Source organism: Furipterus horrens, unplaced genomic scaffold (genome assembly GCF_987537825.1).
Source record: "Furipterus horrens unplaced genomic scaffold, mFurHor1.1.pri manual_scaffold_11, whole genome shotgun sequence".
Lineage (NCBI taxonomy): Eukaryota > Metazoa > Chordata > Mammalia > Chiroptera > Furipteridae > Furipterus > Furipterus horrens.
Genome location: NW_028327181.1, coordinates 81,680,835 through 81,703,062, shown reverse-complemented (window position 1 = coordinate 81,703,062; position 22,228 = coordinate 81,680,835). Strand labels below are relative to the sequence as shown.

At 47.2% G+C, this 22,228-nt stretch overlaps 2 protein-coding genes across 2 annotated transcripts in view; one reads left to right on the top strand and one right to left on the bottom strand.

Annotated features, from left to right (window-relative positions):
- EFTUD2 (elongation factor Tu GTP binding domain containing 2) overlaps positions 1 to 17,133 on the top strand; it is a 33,859-nt gene extending 16,726 nt beyond the window's left edge. The window contains exons 11-28 of the mRNA XM_090290721.1: positions 1,442 to 1,566; positions 5,287 to 5,350; positions 5,731 to 5,821; positions 6,892 to 7,027; positions 8,178 to 8,305; positions 9,070 to 9,263; positions 10,196 to 10,307; positions 10,721 to 10,861; positions 11,885 to 11,986; positions 12,955 to 13,037; positions 13,756 to 13,842; positions 14,061 to 14,187; positions 14,395 to 14,482; positions 15,115 to 15,233; positions 15,321 to 15,415; positions 15,893 to 16,046; positions 16,227 to 16,334; positions 16,696 to 17,133. Of these exons, the coding sequence (XP_090146847.1) occupies positions 1,442 to 1,566; positions 5,287 to 5,350; positions 5,731 to 5,821; positions 6,892 to 7,027; positions 8,178 to 8,305; positions 9,070 to 9,263; positions 10,196 to 10,307; positions 10,721 to 10,861; positions 11,885 to 11,986; positions 12,955 to 13,037; positions 13,756 to 13,842; positions 14,061 to 14,187; positions 14,395 to 14,482; positions 15,115 to 15,233; positions 15,321 to 15,415; positions 15,893 to 16,046; positions 16,227 to 16,334; positions 16,696 to 16,791 (2,050 nt within the window). The 3' untranslated portion in view covers positions 16,792 to 17,133. The remainder of the gene's footprint in view (positions 1 to 1,441; positions 1,567 to 5,286; positions 5,351 to 5,730; positions 5,822 to 6,891; positions 7,028 to 8,177; positions 8,306 to 9,069; positions 9,264 to 10,195; positions 10,308 to 10,720; positions 10,862 to 11,884; positions 11,987 to 12,954; positions 13,038 to 13,755; positions 13,843 to 14,060; positions 14,188 to 14,394; positions 14,483 to 15,114; positions 15,234 to 15,320; positions 15,416 to 15,892; positions 16,047 to 16,226; positions 16,335 to 16,695) is intronic.
- Positions 17,134 to 17,609: 476 nt separating this feature from the next.
- On the bottom strand, positions 17,610 to 19,554 carry HIGD1B (HIG1 hypoxia inducible domain family member 1B). The gene is made up of 4 exons (XM_090291501.1): positions 19,373 to 19,554; positions 19,131 to 19,281; positions 18,380 to 18,514; positions 17,610 to 17,738 (listed from the first exon to the last, which is right to left on the bottom strand). Exons 2-4 carry the CDS (start codon positions 19,228 to 19,230, stop codon positions 17,674 to 17,676), a joined length of 300 nt encoding a protein of 99 aa, XP_090147627.1. The 5' UTR covers positions 19,231 to 19,281; positions 19,373 to 19,554; the 3' UTR covers positions 17,610 to 17,673.
- Between the last annotated feature and the right edge of the window lie 2,674 nt (positions 19,555 to 22,228).

The following is a 22,228-nucleotide window of genomic DNA, read 5'->3' as shown; positions in this document are numbered from 1 at the left end:
GTAAAGATGAGCAATCATTTAAACTTGTAGAGCCTAAGTTTCTGCTCTGTAAAAAGGAGATAATAATATTTGCTAATGAGATATTACAAGAAATTAAATAGATATCTGATGTAACACACTTAGAGTGCTTAGCAGTAACTGATCAATGAATAATGCTGGTTGCTGTTATCTTATTAGCACTGAGTAAATGAGGGAACTATTGGCTGTTGCTTCTGGATACACCTTGCTTTACAAGATAGGTATACGAGGGCTTACATTAATGAGTGTGAGTGGTGGCTGTGGGAGACTTTAGAATACAGTATTAAGGTGGCTTTGAAGGATAGATTAAATATGTCTTAAAGACAGTTTTATCTGTAGGCTAAAGAATGTACTGGATGACTTCTTGAGGCCCCTCAAAGGCCCTGGGAAGAAACCATTTTACTGAGAAAACACTTGTATAGTTGGGGATTGGGGACAGCACTTATATGGCCAAGGACAGGTTTATGTCTGGGAGTTTCTCTGCTTTGCAGTGCTGATTCTCAACAGGGATTACTTCTCCCTGTCTCTGGAAGGGCTGAGAATGACCAGAGCCCAATATAATATCAGGAATCCAAAATATGAAATGATACAGTTCTTCAAAAAGGGAGATGGGGTAGGATAGGGACAAATCCTGATCTTCCAAAATAGGAAGTCATTTCTCAACCTCTAAACAATAAATGGCAACATAAACATTATTTAGAATTACGGAGCAGCTTTAAAAGAATTGAAAGCAGTTGCCTCTGAGGAGCATAACTTGCGAGTGGGGTAGAGTGAGGTGGGGGACTGTTCTTTATAAGCCAGTACTTTTATTTCTAAATTAAGAGATTCCATAAAACATCATGGGCTGTGGATTAGATCCCTATGTATAACTCGTTTTCCTATAAGTATTAGTGAACTTGGGGTGCTGATGCTTCTGCATGGCTTTTAAGATACAGTTTTAACACGAATTTGAAAAACAAGCTAAGCAAAACAATAAAGAAGAGTAAGGTGATGGGATTTGAGAGCAAAGTTACTTTTACTTGTATTCATTTATTTAATCACTTATACTGGTGTTTATGTCTATTTGTGTTTATAAAACTAAGATTTCTCCAGAATGTGTTTCTCTCCGATCACATTAGATTTATTTCCTGTGTTCTAAGACCTTTATCTCTGTCCTCCAAGCTTCCCCTTGTCTGTCCAGTGCAGTTAACTTCTCCAGGATCATGCAGGTTGCTCCCGCTCTGGGAAGTCAGCTTGTTACTGGGAGTTAGGGAACAACTTCATCATGTCACTTTCTTGGACCAGGCTGTTGGCAAAGCTGACTGTGTTATGTAAGCCCCATCCGAGGGCAAGGCCTGGAGGGAGGCTGTGATATTGAGTCCCTGCCCTTTATCCTTGGCGGAGTGTCAGCCTGGCTGTACACTCACAACTGTCTCTGTTTCAGCATGTATTCCACTGATGAGAACCTGATCCTGTCCCCACTCCTGGGCAACGTCTGCTTCTCCAGCTCCCAGTACAGCATCTGCTTCACACTGGGCTCCTTTGCCAAGATCTATGCTGACACGTTCGGTAAGCTCTGGCTGGCAGTTGGTCTCGCCAGCTTCCCCAGAGTCGTGTGCCTTTCCTGCTGAATGGTTTAGACATTGGCTTCATGCCAGAGTCTCCTGTTGGGAGGGAGCATTTTCTCAACGGTTATTTTTACATTTGGGGTTCTTTTTGGCCCCTAGACCCTTTCTTCAGGCTAAGGGGTTTCTAAAATAATAGAACAATAAAGGTGACAAAGAAGACAAAGATGAAGCAAGAGCTTATTTTAGACTAAGGCTTTCTCCTAGAGTGAGAGAAATTCTGCCAGAAAGGAATTCCCCCTGCTCACAAAGCCCCTTCAGATCTCTTCCTCAGAGATGGACTCCCCCTCGTTAGTAGTGTTCTAGCTGTCTTTTCAGCCATAGCTAGGCAGGTAGAAATTCTGTGGGCCTACTTAAGAACTCAGTGTTGGATTTGCAGTCAGTGCAATCGAGCCGCCGCTGGGATGCCCAGTTGAATGATTTCATAGGTCCTTAGAGCCTCAACATCACAACCGTGGGACAGCTTCCTGTCTCAGCAGGCTCCCGTGCTCCTCTCCACCTCTCTGCCTCCCCAATTCCTTTAGGTCCCATGGGGTTCCGTGTCCTGGATGTCGTGTGTCAGATACCGTACTTCATCAGAGGGGTGGTTATCGCCCCGTTGTTAGAGCTGATGAGACGGGCTCTGTGAGAAGGCTTGCAGCCAGTAGGCGCTGGAGCTCCAGGGCTTCTTTTCCCCCCAGTCGGCAGTCCTGCCTCGTGCTTAGTGTAGAGGCGGGTGCCCTTGTGAAAAAAATGGGTGAATAACTCTTGGTCGGTTTTTTTTTCTTTCTTTTTTTGAATCTATACATATATATTTACTGCATTCTTATTGCAAGAAAGTGGAAAATAAAGTAAAATCTAGTCAAGAAAGCGAAATTTACCCATAACCTCATTATCATAACCATTATAAACATTTTCTAAAAATTCCTCACAAGAGGATGTGTTTATTGATTTCAGAGGGGGGGCGGTGAGAGAAACATCGATGTGCCAGAGAAACATCGATTGGTTGCCACCCCATACAAGCCCTAACTGGGGATCCAACCTGCAACTTAGGTATGTGCCCTGACTGGGAATCAAGCCTGCAACATTTTGGTGCACAGGGTGATGCTCCAACCAATTGAGCCAACCGACCAAGGCACAAATATTTTGTTCCAGTTCTTTCTTTCTCTGTTTAGTGTTTTACATAAATGAGATCACGTGATATATATATAATAACACAGGATAAATATTCACACAGCATTGGAGCATAACAATTTGCCTGTTTTGTTAAAATTCATAACAGTCATTTTATGTAATTGCCCATTGGTCTACTATATACTTGTACTATAACTTAGCCATTTTCTCATCATCAGACATATATTTCATTGTTTCCAGATGATTTTTTTTAATACATTTTTTAGGACGTTATTTATTTATTTTTAGAGAGAGGGGAAGGGAGTGGGAAAGAGGGGGAGAGAAACATCAATGTGTGGCTGCCTCTCTCACACCCCCAACTGGGGACCTGGCCTGCGACCCAGGCATGTCCCCTGACTGGGAATTGAACAAGCGACCCTTTGGTTCACAGGGGCTAGTGCTCAATCCACCGAGCCACGCCAGCCAGGGCCAGATGATTCTTTTTTAAGAAATGGGTAGACAATAAGTGAATACATCTGAACAGGATTCCAGTTTATAGGTTTCTGAATGTTTTTTGTATCAGCACATAAAGCAAAATCCAAGACCTTTTCTGTAATTACAATGTATTAGTGATTCGATTTCTGATTGAAAATGGCCCTGAGCCTCAGGAGAGATTAGTACTCCACCTTGGAGCCCACTGTTACAAAGGAGACATCTGTGGGCTCCAGCACTATTATCATGAAAAGCCAGCACTGGAAGGAATATCAGAGATCATTGAGGTTTTCTCCTTCATTTTACATATGGGAAAACTGCCCAGAGGTTATTGAGGGAGTTGAAACTAGAATCTACTTTGGTACTTTTTCTGTCTATCACGCCATACTGCCAAAACTGATACCATGTTCTCTTACTAGAAATACAGTAAATCACGAATAGTCTATGACTTCTAGGAACTTCATCCAGTGGGGACACAGAATACCCAGAGTAATGGATGGCAGTGTAAGGTAGTGTGGGCTGAGCTCCATGTGGCTTCTGTAGGCAGGTAGAGCTGAGGGAATTCAGAAGGGGGAGTCAGCTCCAATGACCTTGGGGTTAGGAAAGGCTGCATGAAGGACATGGGCTGAAACAAGTGGAGAACAGGGAACCAGGAATTCTAGACTCACAGGATTGGGAGAGGAGGCACAGAAGCAGGTGGTATTAGCCTATGGCCCAGCCTGTTCAGTAACAGGACAGTTTCACCAAGGAGAAGAGTTGAAGTAAAACTGCCCGCAGGCTAGGTTGGAACCCCATTGAGGAGGGTTTGGAATGCCAGATTAAGGAATTTAGACTTTACCTGTAGGCAGTTAGGAGCTTATATTAAATGTTAAATATTGGGGTGGGTTAATATGTACAAACCTGATGGAAGATAAACCAGAGATAGGAAAGTATGCAGGAAGGGACACCTGTTTATAGACATTTATGACAATATTCAGGCCCAGGATTGTGAATATTGGACTAATGTTACTGAGATTGAGAAGGAGAAAGTGCATCAGAGAGATGGTAACTCATTATTTCAGTAAGCCTTTATTCAACTTCTGTTCTGTGTAGGCCTAGTGCTGGTGAGGACTCAAGCAGCTCAGTTCAGTGATTATAATACGACATATGTTGAGTGCAGTAATAGAGGTGTGTAAGAGACACAGTGGTTCACAGAGGAGGGAGTGTCCAAACTAATACTGTAGGGAAGAATTTGGTAATTAACAAAGTGGGAAGCAAAAGATTTTGAGCCTGGATGAAGTGCCAACGGTAGCCTTGCTGAAAGAGATATAAATGTCTCAAGGGGTGTGGGGCTTTAGGGAAAAGGTGATGAATTCCCTTTATGCCATCTTGATTGAGAGAGAACAGTCTGTCTTCTGGGTAGAAATATCCGCAAGATAGTTGGTGATATTAGTGATCTATTTGAATGTTATAGGAGTCCTTGGCTCAGAAGACCTTGAACTTTAAAAGTCACAATGACATGGTTCAGTCAGACCAGGATTAGCAGTTGCAGTCAAACTAGAAATATTAATTGGTAAAAGATGAGACAAAGGTTGGCTTTGGTGTTTTCTGTCCAGAGGGCTAGGTGTCTGCCTTCTGGAAGCTTAGGGCTAGTCAGAGCCTTAGCATGACACTGCAGTTTGGAGGTTGCCCACACTGGCAGCAGCATCGAGCTTTGGTGGATTGGGAAAGTGAGGGAACCAACTTTCAGAGGGGACGGGGTTTAGGTGCAGACAGGGGATAGCATGTAGGCAGTTGAGCCTGTTCTATCAAAGGAACAATGAAAAACTGTACCCTTGTGTGTAGCTCAAGCCTATGCTTGGTAGAGGTGAAGTGCTACTTGAGTGCTCATTTTGGCTCCAGCATAGCCTTGTCAACTTTAGGCCAGTCATGTCCTTTGTGTCTTCATATCCTTGTCCGCCTACCTGGGTAGAAGGAAATATCTGGAGCTTGGAAAGAAAGGTGCTAGAATTCCTTAGCTGCCAACCAATTGTACCACCTGAAAGAGAATTTTGAACAATAGTTTGCTAAGTAGATTATAATTGTATGGCTTCTCTTACAGGTGACATTAACTACCAGGAATTTGCTAAAAGACTCTGGGGTGACATCTACTTCAACCCTAAGACGTAAGTATGGTATGGGAAGTGACGCTAGAGGGGTGATCCATTTTCCCAGGAAGTGAGGACAGGCAGAGAAAGAGTTCTGAACGTTACAACCTACTTTTCTTTTAGACATGAGCTACCATCTTTCCTCCTCTAAGTGAGCTGGTTTCATGAACAGTCTGTCTAACAGGGTGAGAGGTTGTTTCTCTTGAGGTTTTTACAGCTCAGTGCAGGCGTCCGTGAGGATCATTACCGTATGCCCTTGCAGTCTGGAAACGTTAGGCTCTCACACGCACATTTCTTCCCCTTGGCCCTGCTTAGATACAGACTTAGGAAATCCCCCCTGGAGGTCAGTGACTGCCTTCTTCCTCCTGGTTCACCCATAACTTTTTTTCTCTCTCTAGGCGAAAGTTTACCAAAAAAGCCCCAACCAGCAGCTCCCAGAGGAGCTTTGTGGAGTTTATCTTGGAGCCCCTTTATAAGATCCTTGCTCAGGTTAGTGTGTTGGGCCACCTGGTTTGAGTCTGCCCTTTTAAGCACAAGATGAACTTGGACATTGCCCTGCCCCTAAACCAGCTCAGTTTTGTATTACTGAGTGTGAAGATGATTGATCACCAGTCCTCTCGATCTAGAACACAACAGTCCTCTAAGTAGAGTAAAGGGGAATATGTGAAAGAGTGTTCATCAGTGAGAGTCTGATTAAATGAAATATGGTACATCCCATAAAATGAAGCCGTTAAAAGAACGGCAGTATGACCTTGGATGCATCCGACAGCAATAAGGATGCTGTTAAACGTATAGGATGCTCCAAAGAAAAGAGTATAATGTTGTATTTGTAAGAATTTGTGCTCCCTAAAAGGCACAACTGAAAGTAATATTGTATAAGAATTTTCATACAGACTTTTCTCCTAAGACAATTATAAAATATGCAAGTGTTGACTAAGTACTGTGCCCAGTGAACACCCGCATATACACAAAATGTGTGTGGCTCTTCCAACTTTAAAATAGGAAACCATAGCAACAAGACAAAATAATGTGATTAAAATTTATTAGTGCTAAAAACTACTTAGTATCTTGTGTCAGACTGGAATGGATTAATAAAAGAAATTTATAGAATCTGTCTCAGTAGAGACCTTGAGTCTGCTGAGGATGATTTAGCATGGCCCTGCCCTGACAGTGGATGAACTGCAAGGTGACCTTTTTTGGTTCCTTCCAGTGCAGTGATCCTCTCTAAATCTGAGAAGTCTCTAAATAGGGAAGGGTAAGAGATTGCCTGAGTGGGATGAGATGCTGCTTTTCAGACACCAGGGGGCAGCACTGACAGCAGTCCGTGTGAGAGTGCCAGGTTTAGTGGCTGGTGTGGGCATTTTACCAAGCCTGCTTCACCCAGGGTTGGTTTGCAGGGTAGGTAACAGGTTTCCTTGAAACTAAATTGTCCTTACCGAAAGCTTTCCCCACAGACAAAAACCTAGTGCAGTGATCCTTCAGATTGCCTGTTGGCCTTCCCTTGTCCTGCTCCCTAGCTATCACTGCAGCTGCTGATGTGATGTCTGGTACTGTCACAGGTTGTGGGTGATGTGGACACCAGCCTCCCAAGGACCCTGGATGAGCTTGGCATCCACCTGACCAAGGAGGAGCTGAAGCTCAACATCCGTCCCCTGCTCAGACTGGTCTGCAAAAAGTTCTTTGGCGAATTCACAGGTAATAAAGAGCTCATGGCCCCCTTAACATCACCATCATTGCGCTCTGCCACATGTGTTGGAGGGACTTTCCTAACCCACAGTGACGGTCAGAGATCTAAGGTTCTTTTAAATAAACTACAGGTCAGGATAAAGAGCACCTGGGTTTTTTCCTAGCTGCTTTCTTTAGTGGATGGTACCAAGAATTCTGTCTTGGGAAACAAAAGCAATTAAATTTCCCTACCAGGAGCAGCATGCAAGTAAAGGAAATGGGGAAGCAGATTCTGAAGTTCTAGTATTTTTTGCTGGGAGGCAGTCAGGAAGGTGGACTCGTGGGTGATGTCAACTAGTGGGAAAAGCACCAGGCTAGACTAAGAAGACAGGTTATAGACTCAAATTTCTCTTTCCCCTGAGCTTGTCTCTCCCACATTTTAGTTACACAGAAAGCAGGTGATACAGGAGAATGGGCCCTGGACTGGTTGAGAAAAGACCTGAGTCTTGGTCCTGGCCTTTCTGTGGTCTGACCCTGAGCCAGCCACCCAGTTTTTCTGTGACTCTAATGTCTCATCTGCAAAATAAAGGAGAGGAAAAGGTGTTGGCTAAGGACTCTTCATCAGCAATTTCCTGATTCTGAGTCTAGTGGGATATAGCTGTCTGAGTCTCCAAAGTGCATAATTCTAGTATTTCATTCTGGGCTGGCCATTATTCTGACATGGCAGACACCACTTAAAAGCAGACATGCCTCTGCCAGGTGCTAATGGAGGTTTCCTCTTGTATGGTTGGTTGGCTGTTAAAAAGGGAAGAGTCCATTTCAGGACTGTTTTCAGTAGATCTAGAAAGGAGATGAGGTACTTATTTAGTTTCATGTAAGTGCTTATATTCAATAAAAGGTCATGGATTGATAGAGATACTTGACATTTTTTTGTCAGCTGAGTTCCAAGGAACCACCGAGAGGTGCTTTTTGTTCTTCCTGGCATCAGTGTGACGCCAGCCTGTAGCAGCATGCTCCCAGCAAACGCTATCACTTCCCCCTGGAACCAGAATGTCATAGCTTTTGGAGCAGGAAGTCAGCCCCCTCACTCTTAGCTTTCTGACCGTCCTGAGTGGATGAGTAAGTCACTGCCCACATCCCCTGTGAAGGTGTAGAGTAATGGCTTTCTTGTCCTCCACAGGCTTCGTGGACATGTGTGTGCAGCATATCCCTTCTCCAAAGGTGGGCGCCAAGTCCAAGATTGAGCACACTTACACCGGCGGCGTGGACTCCGACCTCGGCGAGGCCATGAGCGACTGTGACCCCGATGTAAGGGAACGTGGCTCCCCAGTTCTCCAATTGCTTCCCTCCTGTGCGGGAATACTGTTTTCTAGTCACAGGAGTAATGCCTTCCTCCCCCTTCCATGTATGCCCCTCCCCATGAGCAGTAAGACGGACCTGAGCTCAAAGCCTGATGTTATCGCCACTAGTGGTATGATCTTGGGAACGTTATTCAGTCTTTCTGAGCCTAAGGGTCTTGGTCTATGAAATGAGGATAATAATATGTGTGTGGTCATTATGAAGCTTAAATAAGATTAAGGGTTATAGTGCCTGCTAGATAGTAAAGATTCAACAAATGGTTGTGAATCTGGTCAGTCCTGGCTTTTAAAAACCTTTCCCAGCCATTTCTTCGGTAGTCTTAGCTTCTTGCATAGACATGCAGCCAAATGAGAATTGTGAGTTACATTCTTAGAGGAAATTTGGGGCAAGTCAGTCTTATAATCTTGCAAATTAACCATGTCAATCTGCTATCCTTAACCTGCTTTTCTTCCCTACTGCCCTCATCTTCCCAGAAAAAAAGGAAAAAAAAATTTTTTGATGGGGGGGTGTTTATTTTTCACTCTGCCTCAGACATGTATTTATAAGCAAGGAGGAGAGCGCGGTGAGGATTTTCCCAGGAGATCACCACATCTGCTCCTCGGTCTGGGCTGCCCCTCACAGAGGTCCTCTCATTGCTGTGAGGGGACATGAAGACAGCAGTACTTACCCAGAGCAGATGTGTGGTTGAGGCTGCACTCTCTCCCCTCTTCCAGGGTCCCCTGATGTGCCACACGACCAAGATGTACAGCACAGATGATGGAGTTCAGTTTCATGCCTTTGGCCGGGTGCTCAGTGGCACCATCCATGCTGGGCAGCCTGTGAAGGTGTTGGGGGAGAACTACACTCTGGAGGATGAGGAAGACTCCCAGATATGCACCGTGGGCCGCCTTTGGGTCTCTGTGGCCAGGTACTGCTATCCGGAGCCTTGAGGGACTTGTCCTGTATACTGGAACTGCCCCCAGCAGCTGGAAGGAGTGGTTCTCCCTGGAAACACAGCAGCTGCCTGGCTCCCTCCGTGGGGGCTGAAGTGACCCCCTCCCCCCCACAGATCTGTTGACTTCTAGTTCTCACCACTGCCAGGGCCACAGGGCAGCTGCTGTTGAGATAAGGCCCAGCGCCTTCCCTTGCATTTGAACGGCTTACGGGAACTTCTGTAGCAGCATCCCTGTTTTTACTCATCTTAATCCCCTCTTCTGCTTCTGTGTTCCTTGAGTTAGAACTGTTAGGTTTTTTCCCTGAAAGAAATTGTTTCCCAGTCTCCACTGACAATTCTTTGACCAAAAGAGAAAACTGCTGGGTCACTTGTAGCATCCCTGTCTGTGGAACAAATTCAGCTTGGGCCTCTGGGCTGCCTGTTGGCTTCTAAGTGTGGCATCTCAGCTAGGAAGCAGAACAGGCAGTCCTGTTCCTAACATGGCTGCTGCGCCTCGCCGAAGGCCACTTTTCCCTCCTCCAAATCCACCCCGTTCACTAGAAGGCAGAAGAAAATTAAAGAGCTGGGAGAGCTGCAGTATATTCTGTGATGCTTTTGGCGTCACCGTCCATTCTGTGCCTTTGAAAGCAGCTTGCTTACCACCAGCATTCAGCTGGAATTAAGTTTTCCTGTCTTGTCCTCTTTTAATCCTTTGCACTTCCTTTTCATGGCACTTATCAGTTTGTAACTACGTATATGTGTGGTTATATGATTGATTGTTTATTGCATCCCTCCCCTGCTAGAATGTATGTTTGGCTGACCCCTGCTTCTGGCTCAGGGTCTGGCACACAGTACGTGCTGAGTACATTTTTATGGAATGAATACTCTACCCAAGTGTCAATGCTGCTTATTGGATGTTGCTACAGGTACCACATTGAGGTGAACCGAGTTCCTGCTGGCAACTGGGTTCTGATTGAAGGTGTCGATCAGCCGATTGTGAAGACGGCGACCATAACTGAACCCCGAGGCAATGAGGAGGTAGAGTTTCTGAAGAGGCAGCTGAACTGGCTTAAGCTAGAGGGTCAGGGACCACGGCACACGTGAGCAATAAGCAGCAGAACTGGTAGGGGACTCACCCAGAGTCACTGCCTATTCTTGGTTCCAGACCTCAGCACAGGCTCAGCCTTCTAGATCTGACCCTGCTGGAGTCGCCCTGCTCTCTGCTCAGGTGTTAGGAATTAGGAGGAGTGCCTTTTATTCTTTCCCTTCTCTCTTTGTTCTGCCAAAATACATGGGAATAAATGGCCCTTTAGGTTGTCTCCGGGCAGCCCCATGGCCCCTGGTTGGGGAAGAATCTGCTCCTAAGCAGATCCTCAGCTTCTCTCTCACCTCTGCACTTTCTGTGCCTACTCAGGCTAGGTGTTCTCACTCCTCTGCATTTTGGATCTCAGGCTCAGATCTTCCGGCCGTTGAAATTCAACACCACATCTGTTATCAAGATTGCCGTGGAGCCAGTCAACCCCTCAGAGCTGCCCAAGATGCTGGACGGTCTGCGCAAAGTCAACAAGAGCTATCCGTCGCTCACCACCAAGGTAGGCCTGAGGCCTGCAACAGTTGCCAAGCCCTTCTTGCCCCGCTGAGTGGTCTGTGCTGCCTCCTGCTTCGTGTCCATGTGGTGGCAATGATCTGCTACTTCCAACAGCCTGTATCAGGGCTTAATCCCTGTCACTGTCATTTAAAGGCAGGATGAGATTGGGGGTGGGGGGCTCACACACGTGTGTGTGCATCTTCACAAGTGTGTACATAACAAAGAGATGTTCCTTGGAGAGTATACTTTGAATTAATTTTCCAGAAAATATAGAGGGGGAAATGAGTCATTCTGACCCTTCTATACTCTTGAGCCCACCAGCACACCTTTCTGAGCAGTTAGCCAGGGCTAAGGGTTAGCGTATGTCCACAGACATAGGCCAGGGTTTTCCGTAAATGGCTAAATGGGAATAAAATTAATGCCCTTATGCCCTGACTGGTGTGGCTCAGTTGTTGAGCCACCTCCCAAGAGGTGAAAGGTCCCTAGTTCAGTTCTTAGGGCACACACCTGGGTTGCAGGTTCGAACCCCGGTCAGGGCATATAGCAATTGATTGGTGTTTCTCTTTCGCATCAATGTTTAAATTAAAAAAATTTTTTAAGATTTTATTTATTTTTAGAGAGAAGGGGAGGGAGGAGGAGAGGGAGAGAAATATCAATGTATGGTTGCCTCTCGCACACCCCCAACTGGGGACCTGGCCCACAACCCAGGCATGTGCCCTGGTTGGGAATCAGACTGGCAACCGTTTGGTTCACAAGGCTGATACTTAATCCATTGAGCCACAGCAGCTAGGACAGAATTTTTTTTTTAATTGGTGACCTCATACCCAGTAGCACTGTGCTGAGTGATCCAGATGTCTTGAGGACTGACTCTCCACTGATCCTTATTGAAGAGGTTGGAACCCACAGTGGCTGTTCATGATAGTGGATTCAGGCACCTCCTCCTGGGTTCCAGCCTTGATCCTCTTTCTGTCTGCTGTTGTTGGCACAAGAGAATCTGGGCTGTGACCATAGGGCTGCTGTGTTTCAGGTGGAAGAGTCTGGCGAGCACGTGATCCTGGGGACTGGGGAGCTCTACCTGGACTGCGTGATGCATGATTTGCGGAAGATGTACTCAGAGATAGACATCAAGGTAAAGCAGCAGCCCTTTCTTGAGTGACTGCCTGGCCAGGGGCTCGGCTCACAGCTCCAGACTGATTTCACAAGCAACTAAACCCTAGGTTCCCCTGGAATGCCCAAGGAGAGGGGGGTGCCCTACTAGCGATCTGTTTCAGAAAAGCGTGATCAGTTGCCCCCTAAATGGGAAGGCATTTGAGATCTGGTTTGCCCCCTTCTGCAGGGTTATTCTCAATGTTACACATTTAAAGTCAAGGCTTCCAAGCCAAAGTTATTTGTGGTCATTTGTTTAAAAAGAAAAAGTTGGGCAGTAAGCCATCTGTGGTGATTAGGGCTCAGAGTGGATGGTTTCAAGGAGAGAGTGAGGCCTGGCTCTCCTGAATTCATTGTCAGGTCTTTACATAGCCCCTCAATTAAACCGCCCATATGCATGGCCTCAGTCTCCCAGTTGAGACACACATTTTCTTTGAGACCCTATGGTGGTGGGAATGAGTACCTTCGGGTACCCCTCTTAGACTCTTTTAATGTGCCTGGGACTAGTGCTATAGAAGATGCTGGGTTTCCCAGATACAGCCCATGTAGGAGCTTTAGGGAGGAGCTTTGCTACCCAGACGTCACGGGTTGAGAGCAGAATGGGTACTTGCCAGTCCGTCTCTAGTGCCACCTCTGACAGACCCACGGGGTTATTCAGTGAACAGTGGTGGGTCGGTAAAACAGGTTTTGAAAGATACCTTGGGGAACTGTATTTAGATCTGAATTTGACCCATATATACTCTAGGCTCTAGAACATAAATGCTGCACCACACTAAATTTTCTCAAGTTTTTAGTGATGGTGACTTTTAGCTTGTTATTTTGTCACTGATGCTGATAAAGAGTAGGGGTTCTCACAGAGATAATGTTAAGTTGCCCTCAGAATTCCCTTTGGCAGAAGGTTGTCCTTCCAACAAAATGAAGCCTTGCCTAATAATTTATCTTGTTTCCCAGGTTGCTGATCCCGTTGTTACCTTTTGTGAGACCGTGGTAGAAACATCCTCTCTCAAGTGCTTTGCTGAAACACCCAATAAGAAGTAAGCTTGGAGCCCTGGCCAGGTGGCTCAATTGGTTGGTGCATCATCCCGTACTCCAGAAGGTTGCGGGTTCAATTTCTGGTCAGGTCATGTACCTAGGTTGCAGGTTTGATCTCTGGTTGGGGCACAGACAGGAGGCAACTGATATTTTTCTCTCACATAGATGTTTCTCATTCTCTCTCCCTTCCTCTCTCTCTAAAATCAATAAACATCTCCTCAGATGAGGATTTAAAAAATAACTTTTTTTAAAAGGAAGTAAGCTAGGGGTCATAGTGTCCCTTGGACTGACAGAAGACACTCTCCCCTCCTCACCAACTCCACCACAATCACAAGCATTGTGGAAATAAAGACCCCAAAGTCTTGGGATGGGGGTGCTAGAGATACTTGAGTTCTAGCCCAGGCCTCTGATCCATTATGCCTTTGGACGCGATCCTGTGAAGTCCTCTGCCAAACTTTCTATGCCAGGATGACTTGCAGTTGCCCCTTCTTCTTTCTGTATAATATAGCCATCTTAAAATGTTGCCCCAAACATTACTTTTTAAAATACTGGTAGATTCTAATGAAAGAAGACAGAAGGCAAGCCCTTTTGGCTCTATCCTACTCCTGTGGCTTTCACTGATGTCATTGCCTTAGCTCCCCTTTGTCACCCTTTTCTTAGGAATGGCCCTTCTGCTAGTCCTGTTCACCCACCTCATGATTCATTTCCTTTTGTAACTAGAAACAAGATCACCATGATTGCTGAGCCTCTGGAGAAGGGCCTTGCTGAAGACATTGAGAATGAGGTGGTCCAGATCACGTGGAACAGGCGAGAACACAGCTCTGATTCTAGGTTAAGGGGAGGCAGGGCAGGGCACCATAGCTTACCTACTGGTAATAACACGCCTCCTCTGGAAAGTAATTTTGCTGTTCTGGGCGCAGTGTGGGTGGGCTGAGGTGACTGTCACCAGAAAGACAGGATGTGTGGCCCCAGGAGCCAGCAATCACAGAGCTGGCTGAGCCCTCCGTTGTCTCCTCCTTCCCCAGGAAGAAGCTGGGAGAGTTCTTCCAGACCAAGTACGATTGGGATCTTCTAGCTGCCCGTTCCATCTGGGCTTTTGGCCCTGATGCCACCGGCCCCAACATCCTGGTGGATGATACCCTGCCCTCTGAGGTACAGGAGGACTGATGGGATCCATGTGGCAGTCTCTTAGCTCAAGTGGAAGAAACTGCAAAGTGTTTTTTTTTCCTGAAAGTGTTTTGTGTCTTCTGGTGAAGGAGAATGTTCTCATAGCAGTGTACCTATCTTCTCCCTCTAAACTCTTCTGCTGTTGCCAGGGTCACTACTAAAGGACTCAAAGGACTCTTATGTTCTGTGCAGGTGGACAAGGCCCTTCTTGGCTCAGTGAAGGACAGCATTGTTCAAGGTTTCCAGTGGGGAACCAGGGAAGGACCCCTCTGTGATGAGTGTGAGTCTACCAGTTTCTCCACCTCCTCTCCCTTAGTCCTCTAGGGTCCTTGGGCCTGGGTGTAGGAGCTGGGTGGGTGGACTCATCTTTGGGACCCGGCAGGAGAAGCAGCTTGGGGCACACAGGGCCACCCCATGTCCTGGGCCAGCTTCCTCCTTCTGTTCCTCCCTATCAGGTTGCTGCCACTTAGTACATCCTGAAATGAAGTCATTTCTAGATTGACATTTGTTCCTGGTTCCTGAGAAGAAATAAGTTTGAGGAGATGTATCAAGAGGAGGATGGGATTAGAGTGATTTATAGATCAGAACTGAGCTTAATTGGAACAAATATGCAATTCCTAGAACTTATTACATCCAAAAATAATTAAATGTCTGCAAAAGAAGCACTTAAACTTCTAGAGAAGCTTTATGATGTCTGGCATGGCCTGAAACAAATGAACATATGTTTAACTGTTGTCCTCTTAGCTACAGCCTTGCATATCCTATCAGAATGCCCATCTGCAGGGTGATTTTTGTACCTTCCGTGGCCACAGGACAGCTGCAAAGCTACAAGAGGCTCCTTGCTGCTCTGGCCATGGGCCCTTGATTAGCCCCAAAACCACTCCTTAATCAGCTGCCCCATCTCCTTTTCAGTGATTCGAAACGTCAAGTTTAAGATCCTAGATGCAGTGGTTGCCCAGGAGCCCCTGCACCGGGGTGGGGGCCAGATCATCCCCACGGCCAGGAGAGTCGTCTATTCTGCCTTCCTCATGGTAAGTGAGTAGGGGTCTGCTACTTCAGGGCATTGAGTCCTCAGCCTTCCCCAAGCTGAGGAATGCTTTCTTGCTGCTCTGTTTCAGGCCACTCCTCGCCTGATGGAGCCTTACTACTTTGTAGAGGTCCAGGCCCCTGCAGATTGTGTCTCTGCTGTTTATACCGTCCTGGCCAGGCGCAGGTGAGCAGCCCCTAGCACGTTGTGGGCAGCACAGAGAAGAAGAACAGAGCAGGAAGTCATTCGACTACCGGGAAGGGATCTGCCTCCCCACGCTCTCCACTCTTGAAACCTAATGAACCGATTTTTCAGAAGGAAGTAGGAATAGGAATGAGGAGATGCGCAGCTTTCCTGCAGATTAAAATTTGAGACTTCTTATTGGGCACCCCTCCTTACAGAGCTCCTGGGGAAAGTACTGTAGTGTGTCAGTGGTGAGAATGTCTATAAAACCGTGTCCATCGATGCTCCCACTCTGGCCCAGAGGTTGCTGCCCCTTTGGAATTACACTGGGAGCCCCAGCCCTTTCTGCCTCCTATAGTGCGTTCACAGTTACACTTTCTTTGATGGTAATTCTGGTTTGGGGTGTATTTGGGGGCAGATTGCTTCTCTGCTTTTGACCTCTGTGGGACTAGGGACTCAGCCTTTGTTGTTCTGTCTCAGGGGGCATGTGACTCAGGATGCGCCTATCCCAGGCTCCCCTCTCTACACCATCAAAGCTTTCATCCCGGCTATCGACTCTTTTGGCTTTGAGACTGATCTGCGGACTCATACCCAGGGGCAGGCCTTTTCCCTATCTGTCTTTCATCATTGGCAGGTAAGAAAATGGTGCAGGCTGGCCAGCTTGGCCTCCCACCTGTACAAGTCAGTCCATTTTGACCTGTTCCCCTTGCTAGTTCTGACTGAGATCTTCCAACCTCCTTAAGAAGAGTCCTGCTTCCAGATCCAAATGCACTGGAGGTCTGCCTGGAACCTCTGAAACCCCTTTGCCTTTCAGATTGTTCCTGGTGATCCTCTGGATAAGAGCATTGTCATTCGCCCCTTGGAGCCACAGCCAGCTCCTCACCTGGCCCGAGAGTTCATGATCAAAACCCGTCGTAGGAAGGTGTGTGTCCCCTCAGACCCAGCGCCACCCTTCAACCCCCAGGGGTTTCAGCATGAGTTTTATCTCTCTTCATTTCTTCCTTTTGAACCCTTCTCCCAAAGACTAAGAGCAATCGACTGTACAATGTAGAGATGCAGTCTGTACAGGCCTCAGGCAACCAAACCTGGGACCTGGTCTGTCTGGGAAAGGAGGACCTGCTCCCCAGTGACAGTGCCCTAAAAGCAGGGCTCCTCAAACAGCTTGGCTAGCATTCCACCCCACCCTACCCCAGCCTCGTACTCAACCACAGCTCTCAGATGGCCCCCAGCTCATCCAGACACCACACAGGGCTCATTCTTGTACTTGCCCCCACCCTCTGCAGGGCCTGAGTGAAGACGTGAGCATCAGCAAGTTCTTCGATGATCCTATGTTGCTGGAGCTCGCCAAACAGGATGTTGTGCTCAATTACCCCATGTGAGTGCCAGGACCCCTAGCAGCTCCTGCTCCCTGCAGGGGCTGCATCCTGGACTGGAAGCTGGGACCTGGTGTGACTTGGACTCCGTGTTGTCAGAGAGTATCTGGGAGCTGCTGTGGCCATCTTGAACAACCTAGGGCCCAATGAGGGAGGTCGAAAGTGCCTCCGGTTCTGTCTCTGGGCTCTGCCTGGCTCCATTCCCAGGGAACAGAGAGGAGCCTGGACTCAGGGAACAAGGGGATGTGAAGTGTTTAACCCCAAAAGGCCCTGTCCTCAGAATTTACTTGGAGTTTTTTTTACAAGTTTGACCTTAGCCATGGTTTATAAGTAAACAAAACATTCTGACCTCTGCCTTTGTCTGTTCCTTTCATCCCCGCCCCTCCGCCCCCTTTCCTCCAGCACAGTCTAGTCCTGGCACTTGGGTTCTAAATCTATGCCGTCTCCCATGAGGCTTCATAGCCTCTGTTCCCAGCTGCATCCTTCTTCCTGCCTGGTTCCCCAGGGAAGCAGCTAGTGGTGGGGGAGCTCCTGCCTCTTAATTCAGTGTTCGCGTGAACATGGAGGCCTATTTACTGCCTCCCGCTCCCACTTCTGGCATCCTGTCCTCTACCATGTTTCTCTAGGTGGGACCTGGACTGGCTTGGGAATTGTTGGCTTTCTGGGACCAGAGGTCTAACTGCACTTCCCTTTCTGCCCTGAGAGTTTCTGTTGCCCTGGAGTTGGGGGCTAAAACTCATTTCCAACCCTTTGCTCTAAGTTCCCCTACCAGCCACTACCAATCCCTTACTCTGCTCTTCCCCAGATGAACAAGAGACTGTCAGTTTTCTGCAAAGCTCCTTTATTAGGAACATATCAGAGGGTCCGTCTGCCCTGGGCTGTAGGAGCCTACTTCTCTCCCACATCCTGTGCTGTTCTCTTGATGTAGTCTCTGTACATCGTGTACACAGCACCTATGTGAGGAGGGAGAAGGAAAAATGCCCCTTGGCATTGAAAGTTTCACCCATTCTCTGACTCTCCCAGGTGTCCCAGGGGGAGTTACAACAGAGCAGAGCCCCAGGGGTCTGACTGGAGCTGGTCCCCAGAGAGTCCAGCTTATCTGCTCATCTTTCTGCCTAGGGCTCAACAGCTGCTATCAGCACCCCACCACACAGCCTGGGGAAATAACTCATTTGACAGTTCACAAAGCACTTCAAGTGCATTTCTATCTGAGAAACCTCAGGGCAACCTGTGATGTAGGCAAGCCAGGGGTGGTTATTTGGTTACACACGGGAAACCAAAGATGAGGGAGGGATTTGTCCACTGTCACACAGCTAGTAAGTCGCTGTCTGCCTTTTGATCCAGAGAGGAAGAGAAATTCAAGCTATGCTCTGTTGCATGGTTTTTCTCACCACTAAGACAAACTCATGAAACACACTGCACACTGTCCCCACAGGCCTGGGACAGGAGATTAAACAGGGAACCCTGAAAATGTCTCAGTATGGGGGTTTCACCAAGAAGTTGGTATGGAGCCTTGTAGAGGGAGCAGGGACTGAAATCATGGTCCCTTAACTATCAGGACTCACAGGTCTCATTCTCCTGTGACAGCACTCACCTAGCATGATTGCACCCACAGCACAGGCCTGCGCTGCCACTCGAGTGTGAATCAGGTGTATGGACATCTTGGTGGAACCACGAGCCTTCAGCCGGTAAATCCTGTATGCTGCCACCACCAGGCAGCCTCCTAAGCCTGTAGTCAGAGAACATGACCTCTGGGCCTCATCCATGGAGCACATCACTCTTGATGAAAGATAAAACTCACTAGGCAGACTGAGCATCTGATTAAACAGCTGCTTTGGTGTAGCTTCACGGGGGTTAGGGGCGGTTATTAGACTACTGAATTGTTGGCGTTTGCAAAGTGGCTGCCCCCTCTAGTGACCCCTCCTCCATATACAAATAGCCCATCATCATGACTCCCCTACCCCCATTAGCTCTGCTCCGGGCCCTTCAACCCCACATCCTGGTACAGCTGTTTCCCTATTTTCCCAGGACCTTGACGGAAGCCCCGGGGGTCACCCAACAGCTCCTTCTCCTCCGGACATTGGTGTTGGTGCCCCCCAGTTCCCCAAACCCTGTGTACTCACTTGGCAACCCCCTCCACCCATCCAGACTTCCTCATTTCATTGTAAGGGGGTGTCCCTTTATCCCTTGGCACCTCTGCCATTGGTTCACTGCTCTTCTAGCTGTTGATTGTTCAGTGGGTGGGACCACTTGAGTTCTCTGCTTCATTCTTTGATAGGACTAGGAGAGATGTTCTCTAAGAGAAAGCTCCCTGCTCGACCCCCATGCCTTCCTTTCCCACTCACCTATAGGCACCAGTGGAGACTCCCTGGTCTTCCTCAGAAACTTCTCAGACACGCTGTCTTCACCTTCGGGTGGCACCGACCAGCCTTTGTCAGCAGACATGATCCTGCCCCCAGATGTTAGCAGCTGGGGCTCCTAGTCTTCAGCCCAGTCCTAGAAGGAGGAGGCACCCCACAATCAGAACTCCAATGTTCCTCAGTTAGGGGTGGAAAGGAGAAAGTTGCCTGCTGAGACCCTCTCTTACCATGCCCTACACAGCCGCTACTTAAAAAGATGCCCCAGGTGTCCTGTCTCAGATGGCTGGATCACTAGCGCCATTTCTCCACCTCCTCAACATCTGCCTCTTCCCCAGCTTGTTCTGAGTTCACTGTTTTCTCTGCTTCCCCCTCCCCAATCTGCATCCCTATGGGTATCATCCTTGGGCCAAAAAAAAGCAGCTGGAAAAATCTGCAGATGAGGGTGGGAGGAAAAGACTTTGAACCTTGGGACGACCCCCCCCCCCTCCACTGGCCTTGAGTCTGTGACAGTTACTCCTGAGGGATCTACAGAACAAGATCTGGCCCCAGGGAGCCAGAGCCATGCCGTGCTGTTAGACCATGGTTACCCAATCACCAGAGCCAGAGATTTAAATAATTAGACAGGGATTTGTGGATACTTTAGCATGGATTTCAGACATTAATGCTAACAGTACAAATTCTGGTCCCTGAGCCATTGTCATTTCCAGGTCCATCTCTTGCCAGGTTCTTTGCATACACCAGCCCCCTGCCTCCATCCCTGGGCTGGTGACCCCTGTCGTTCTACTTGCTAACCTCTGTAAATGTCTGCTCTGATCACAAACTAGACAGAGTCCCAGAGTTCTGGTCCTTAAACCCAGGGTTCTTGCCTGTGGGCTGCCTTCTAAATCTAACCATGAAACAAGCTCCCTGCTTGAGGCAACTTTTACACCTGGTTGCCCCTCCTTGCCTGGAGGAGGAAGAACTGTTGGCCCTAACGGTGTTCAGCATGCTGATGCTTACCGCAGGAGGAGATGCCTAGAACGTAGACTGCAAACACCAGGCCAGGGCTCAGCGTCTGTTGAACCAGCCAAAAGCTGATGATGAAGCTGCCACTATGGGGTCAGAGAAGCAGTGGCAGGCTTTATGGAGACTTTGAAGTCGGGAATGGAGAGGGGAGGAGATAGGACAGGGCATCAGTCTTAACCCCCCATCTGCTGAGTTTCAGGCTGGTCTCCAGGCACTGGAGAGTAATGAAAGACCATATGGAAAGGATCCCTTAAGTAGATTTAATCTTTTAATTCCCATGGACATTAGTGACTGGCTCAGAGATGGACCTGATATGGAGAACTGAGATGGAAATATAGAGGCAAGGATGGGTAGAGATCCAGGGTTCTCTCCTGAGTTATACCGCTTCAGAAACTCTTATGAACAATGTGAGCTGTAAATAAAATGCTCCAATTGTGGGAGGCAGGCTTTCTGGTCTTGGTCTTGTTCTTGATATCTTCAAGGGCACTTTCTGGACCAAGGAGATTTGTTCAGGAGTTTAAGTCAACTGAGACTTCCCTCACCTCTCCTGGCCTCTTTATACTGCCTGGAGGTAATGCTCACTCAGGTTACAGAGATGACAATGACCAACATTAGTGCCTATTCTGTTCTAGATATTTGCATTTCTATTCTATATGGTAAGTAGTCATTTGTTTATAGACCAGGGACCCGATTTGTCCAAGGATATACAAGTAGGAAATGGTAATGTCAGAGATCTGAACCCAGGTCTGGCTGGCTCCAATGTTTGTACTCCTGACCTGCTTTCCAGGAGGCTGGCCAAGCTGAAATCCTCTCCAGATTGATACTGAAGCTTAGGAATGCTAATCAATCAGGCCACTAAGCAAATGGAGAAAGACTGGATGCTCTGGAGAGTCCCACTCCATCCCAGGCCTTTGTTCCTTCCCTAAATTACTCTCAGCCTCATATGTCTGCCCTAAAGGGGCTTTTCAGCACTGGAAATATGTCCAGCAGTTGATGTCTCTCTCTTCTCTTCCAGTACTCACTGCTCTAGGAAAAGATCCAGGGTCACAGCAACTCCCCAAGGCCTTCACATATCCCCAGTGTCCATGGGAACTCTCCTCCCAGTCATTCACACACTCGCCCATGCTGCCTCTCCTGGTCCCAACAGTGGCCTGAATTCTCAAGAGATGGATGTTCTAGTCCAGAAGTTGGGGGTGGAAATGTCTGGATGAGACAGGGCAAGAAGCAAGATCAACTCCAAGCCCCTTAGAAAAAGAACTAAGCTCTAGAGAGTGAAGTTCAACTTCTTTCTGTTGAGATCATGCTGATGCTCCACAGCATCCCAGCCCAGAACTGAGAAAATAATAGTTGTTATAATTGACTGAGCACATAATAGCCAAAAGTGTGCTGATTGCATTAAGTAGATTATGCTATTTGTTGAATAACCCTTACAGTAACTATGAAGTAAGTACTATTACTATTATTCTTCCCATTTCACAAATGAAAAAAACCAAGGTTTGGGTTAAATGTCTTGCCCAAGGTCACAGTAAGTGACACAGAGAAAAAGGTCCAGGCTCCTCACCGTTCCTAAAAGCAAATCTCACTATTTTGGACTAACAGGACAATGACTGTAAAATGGAAGGGAAGTCCTGAAATAGAATAAAATTGCTTTTTGTTTTCAAAAACTTTTGAGAACACACAGAGATCTTTTTGAAATGAATTTCTAGAGAGTCCTGCTTTAGTAAACAGATAAAAAGTATGATAACATTTTTGTTAATATGCCAAGTCTTTAATAATTATTTTGGTTTCAGCATTTCTACGTGAGTAATTTGCCTGGTAAACTTCTTTCTTTCAGATCAGGTCACATTAATAGAAATTTTGATTTACAGGGCTATAAATGAATGATGCTGATGGACTTAGGGGATCCAGAGTGTTGGCTGGAGTTAGACACGGGGTCAGTTAGCTGCTTGACCAACCACCCTCTAAATACTTGGTCTTCTGCCACTCAGCCTCTTTGAGTCTACATCATCTGTAAAATGGAGATAGCAGGTACCCATAGGATCATCCTAAGGGTTAAGTAAGATGATTGTTAGAATTCT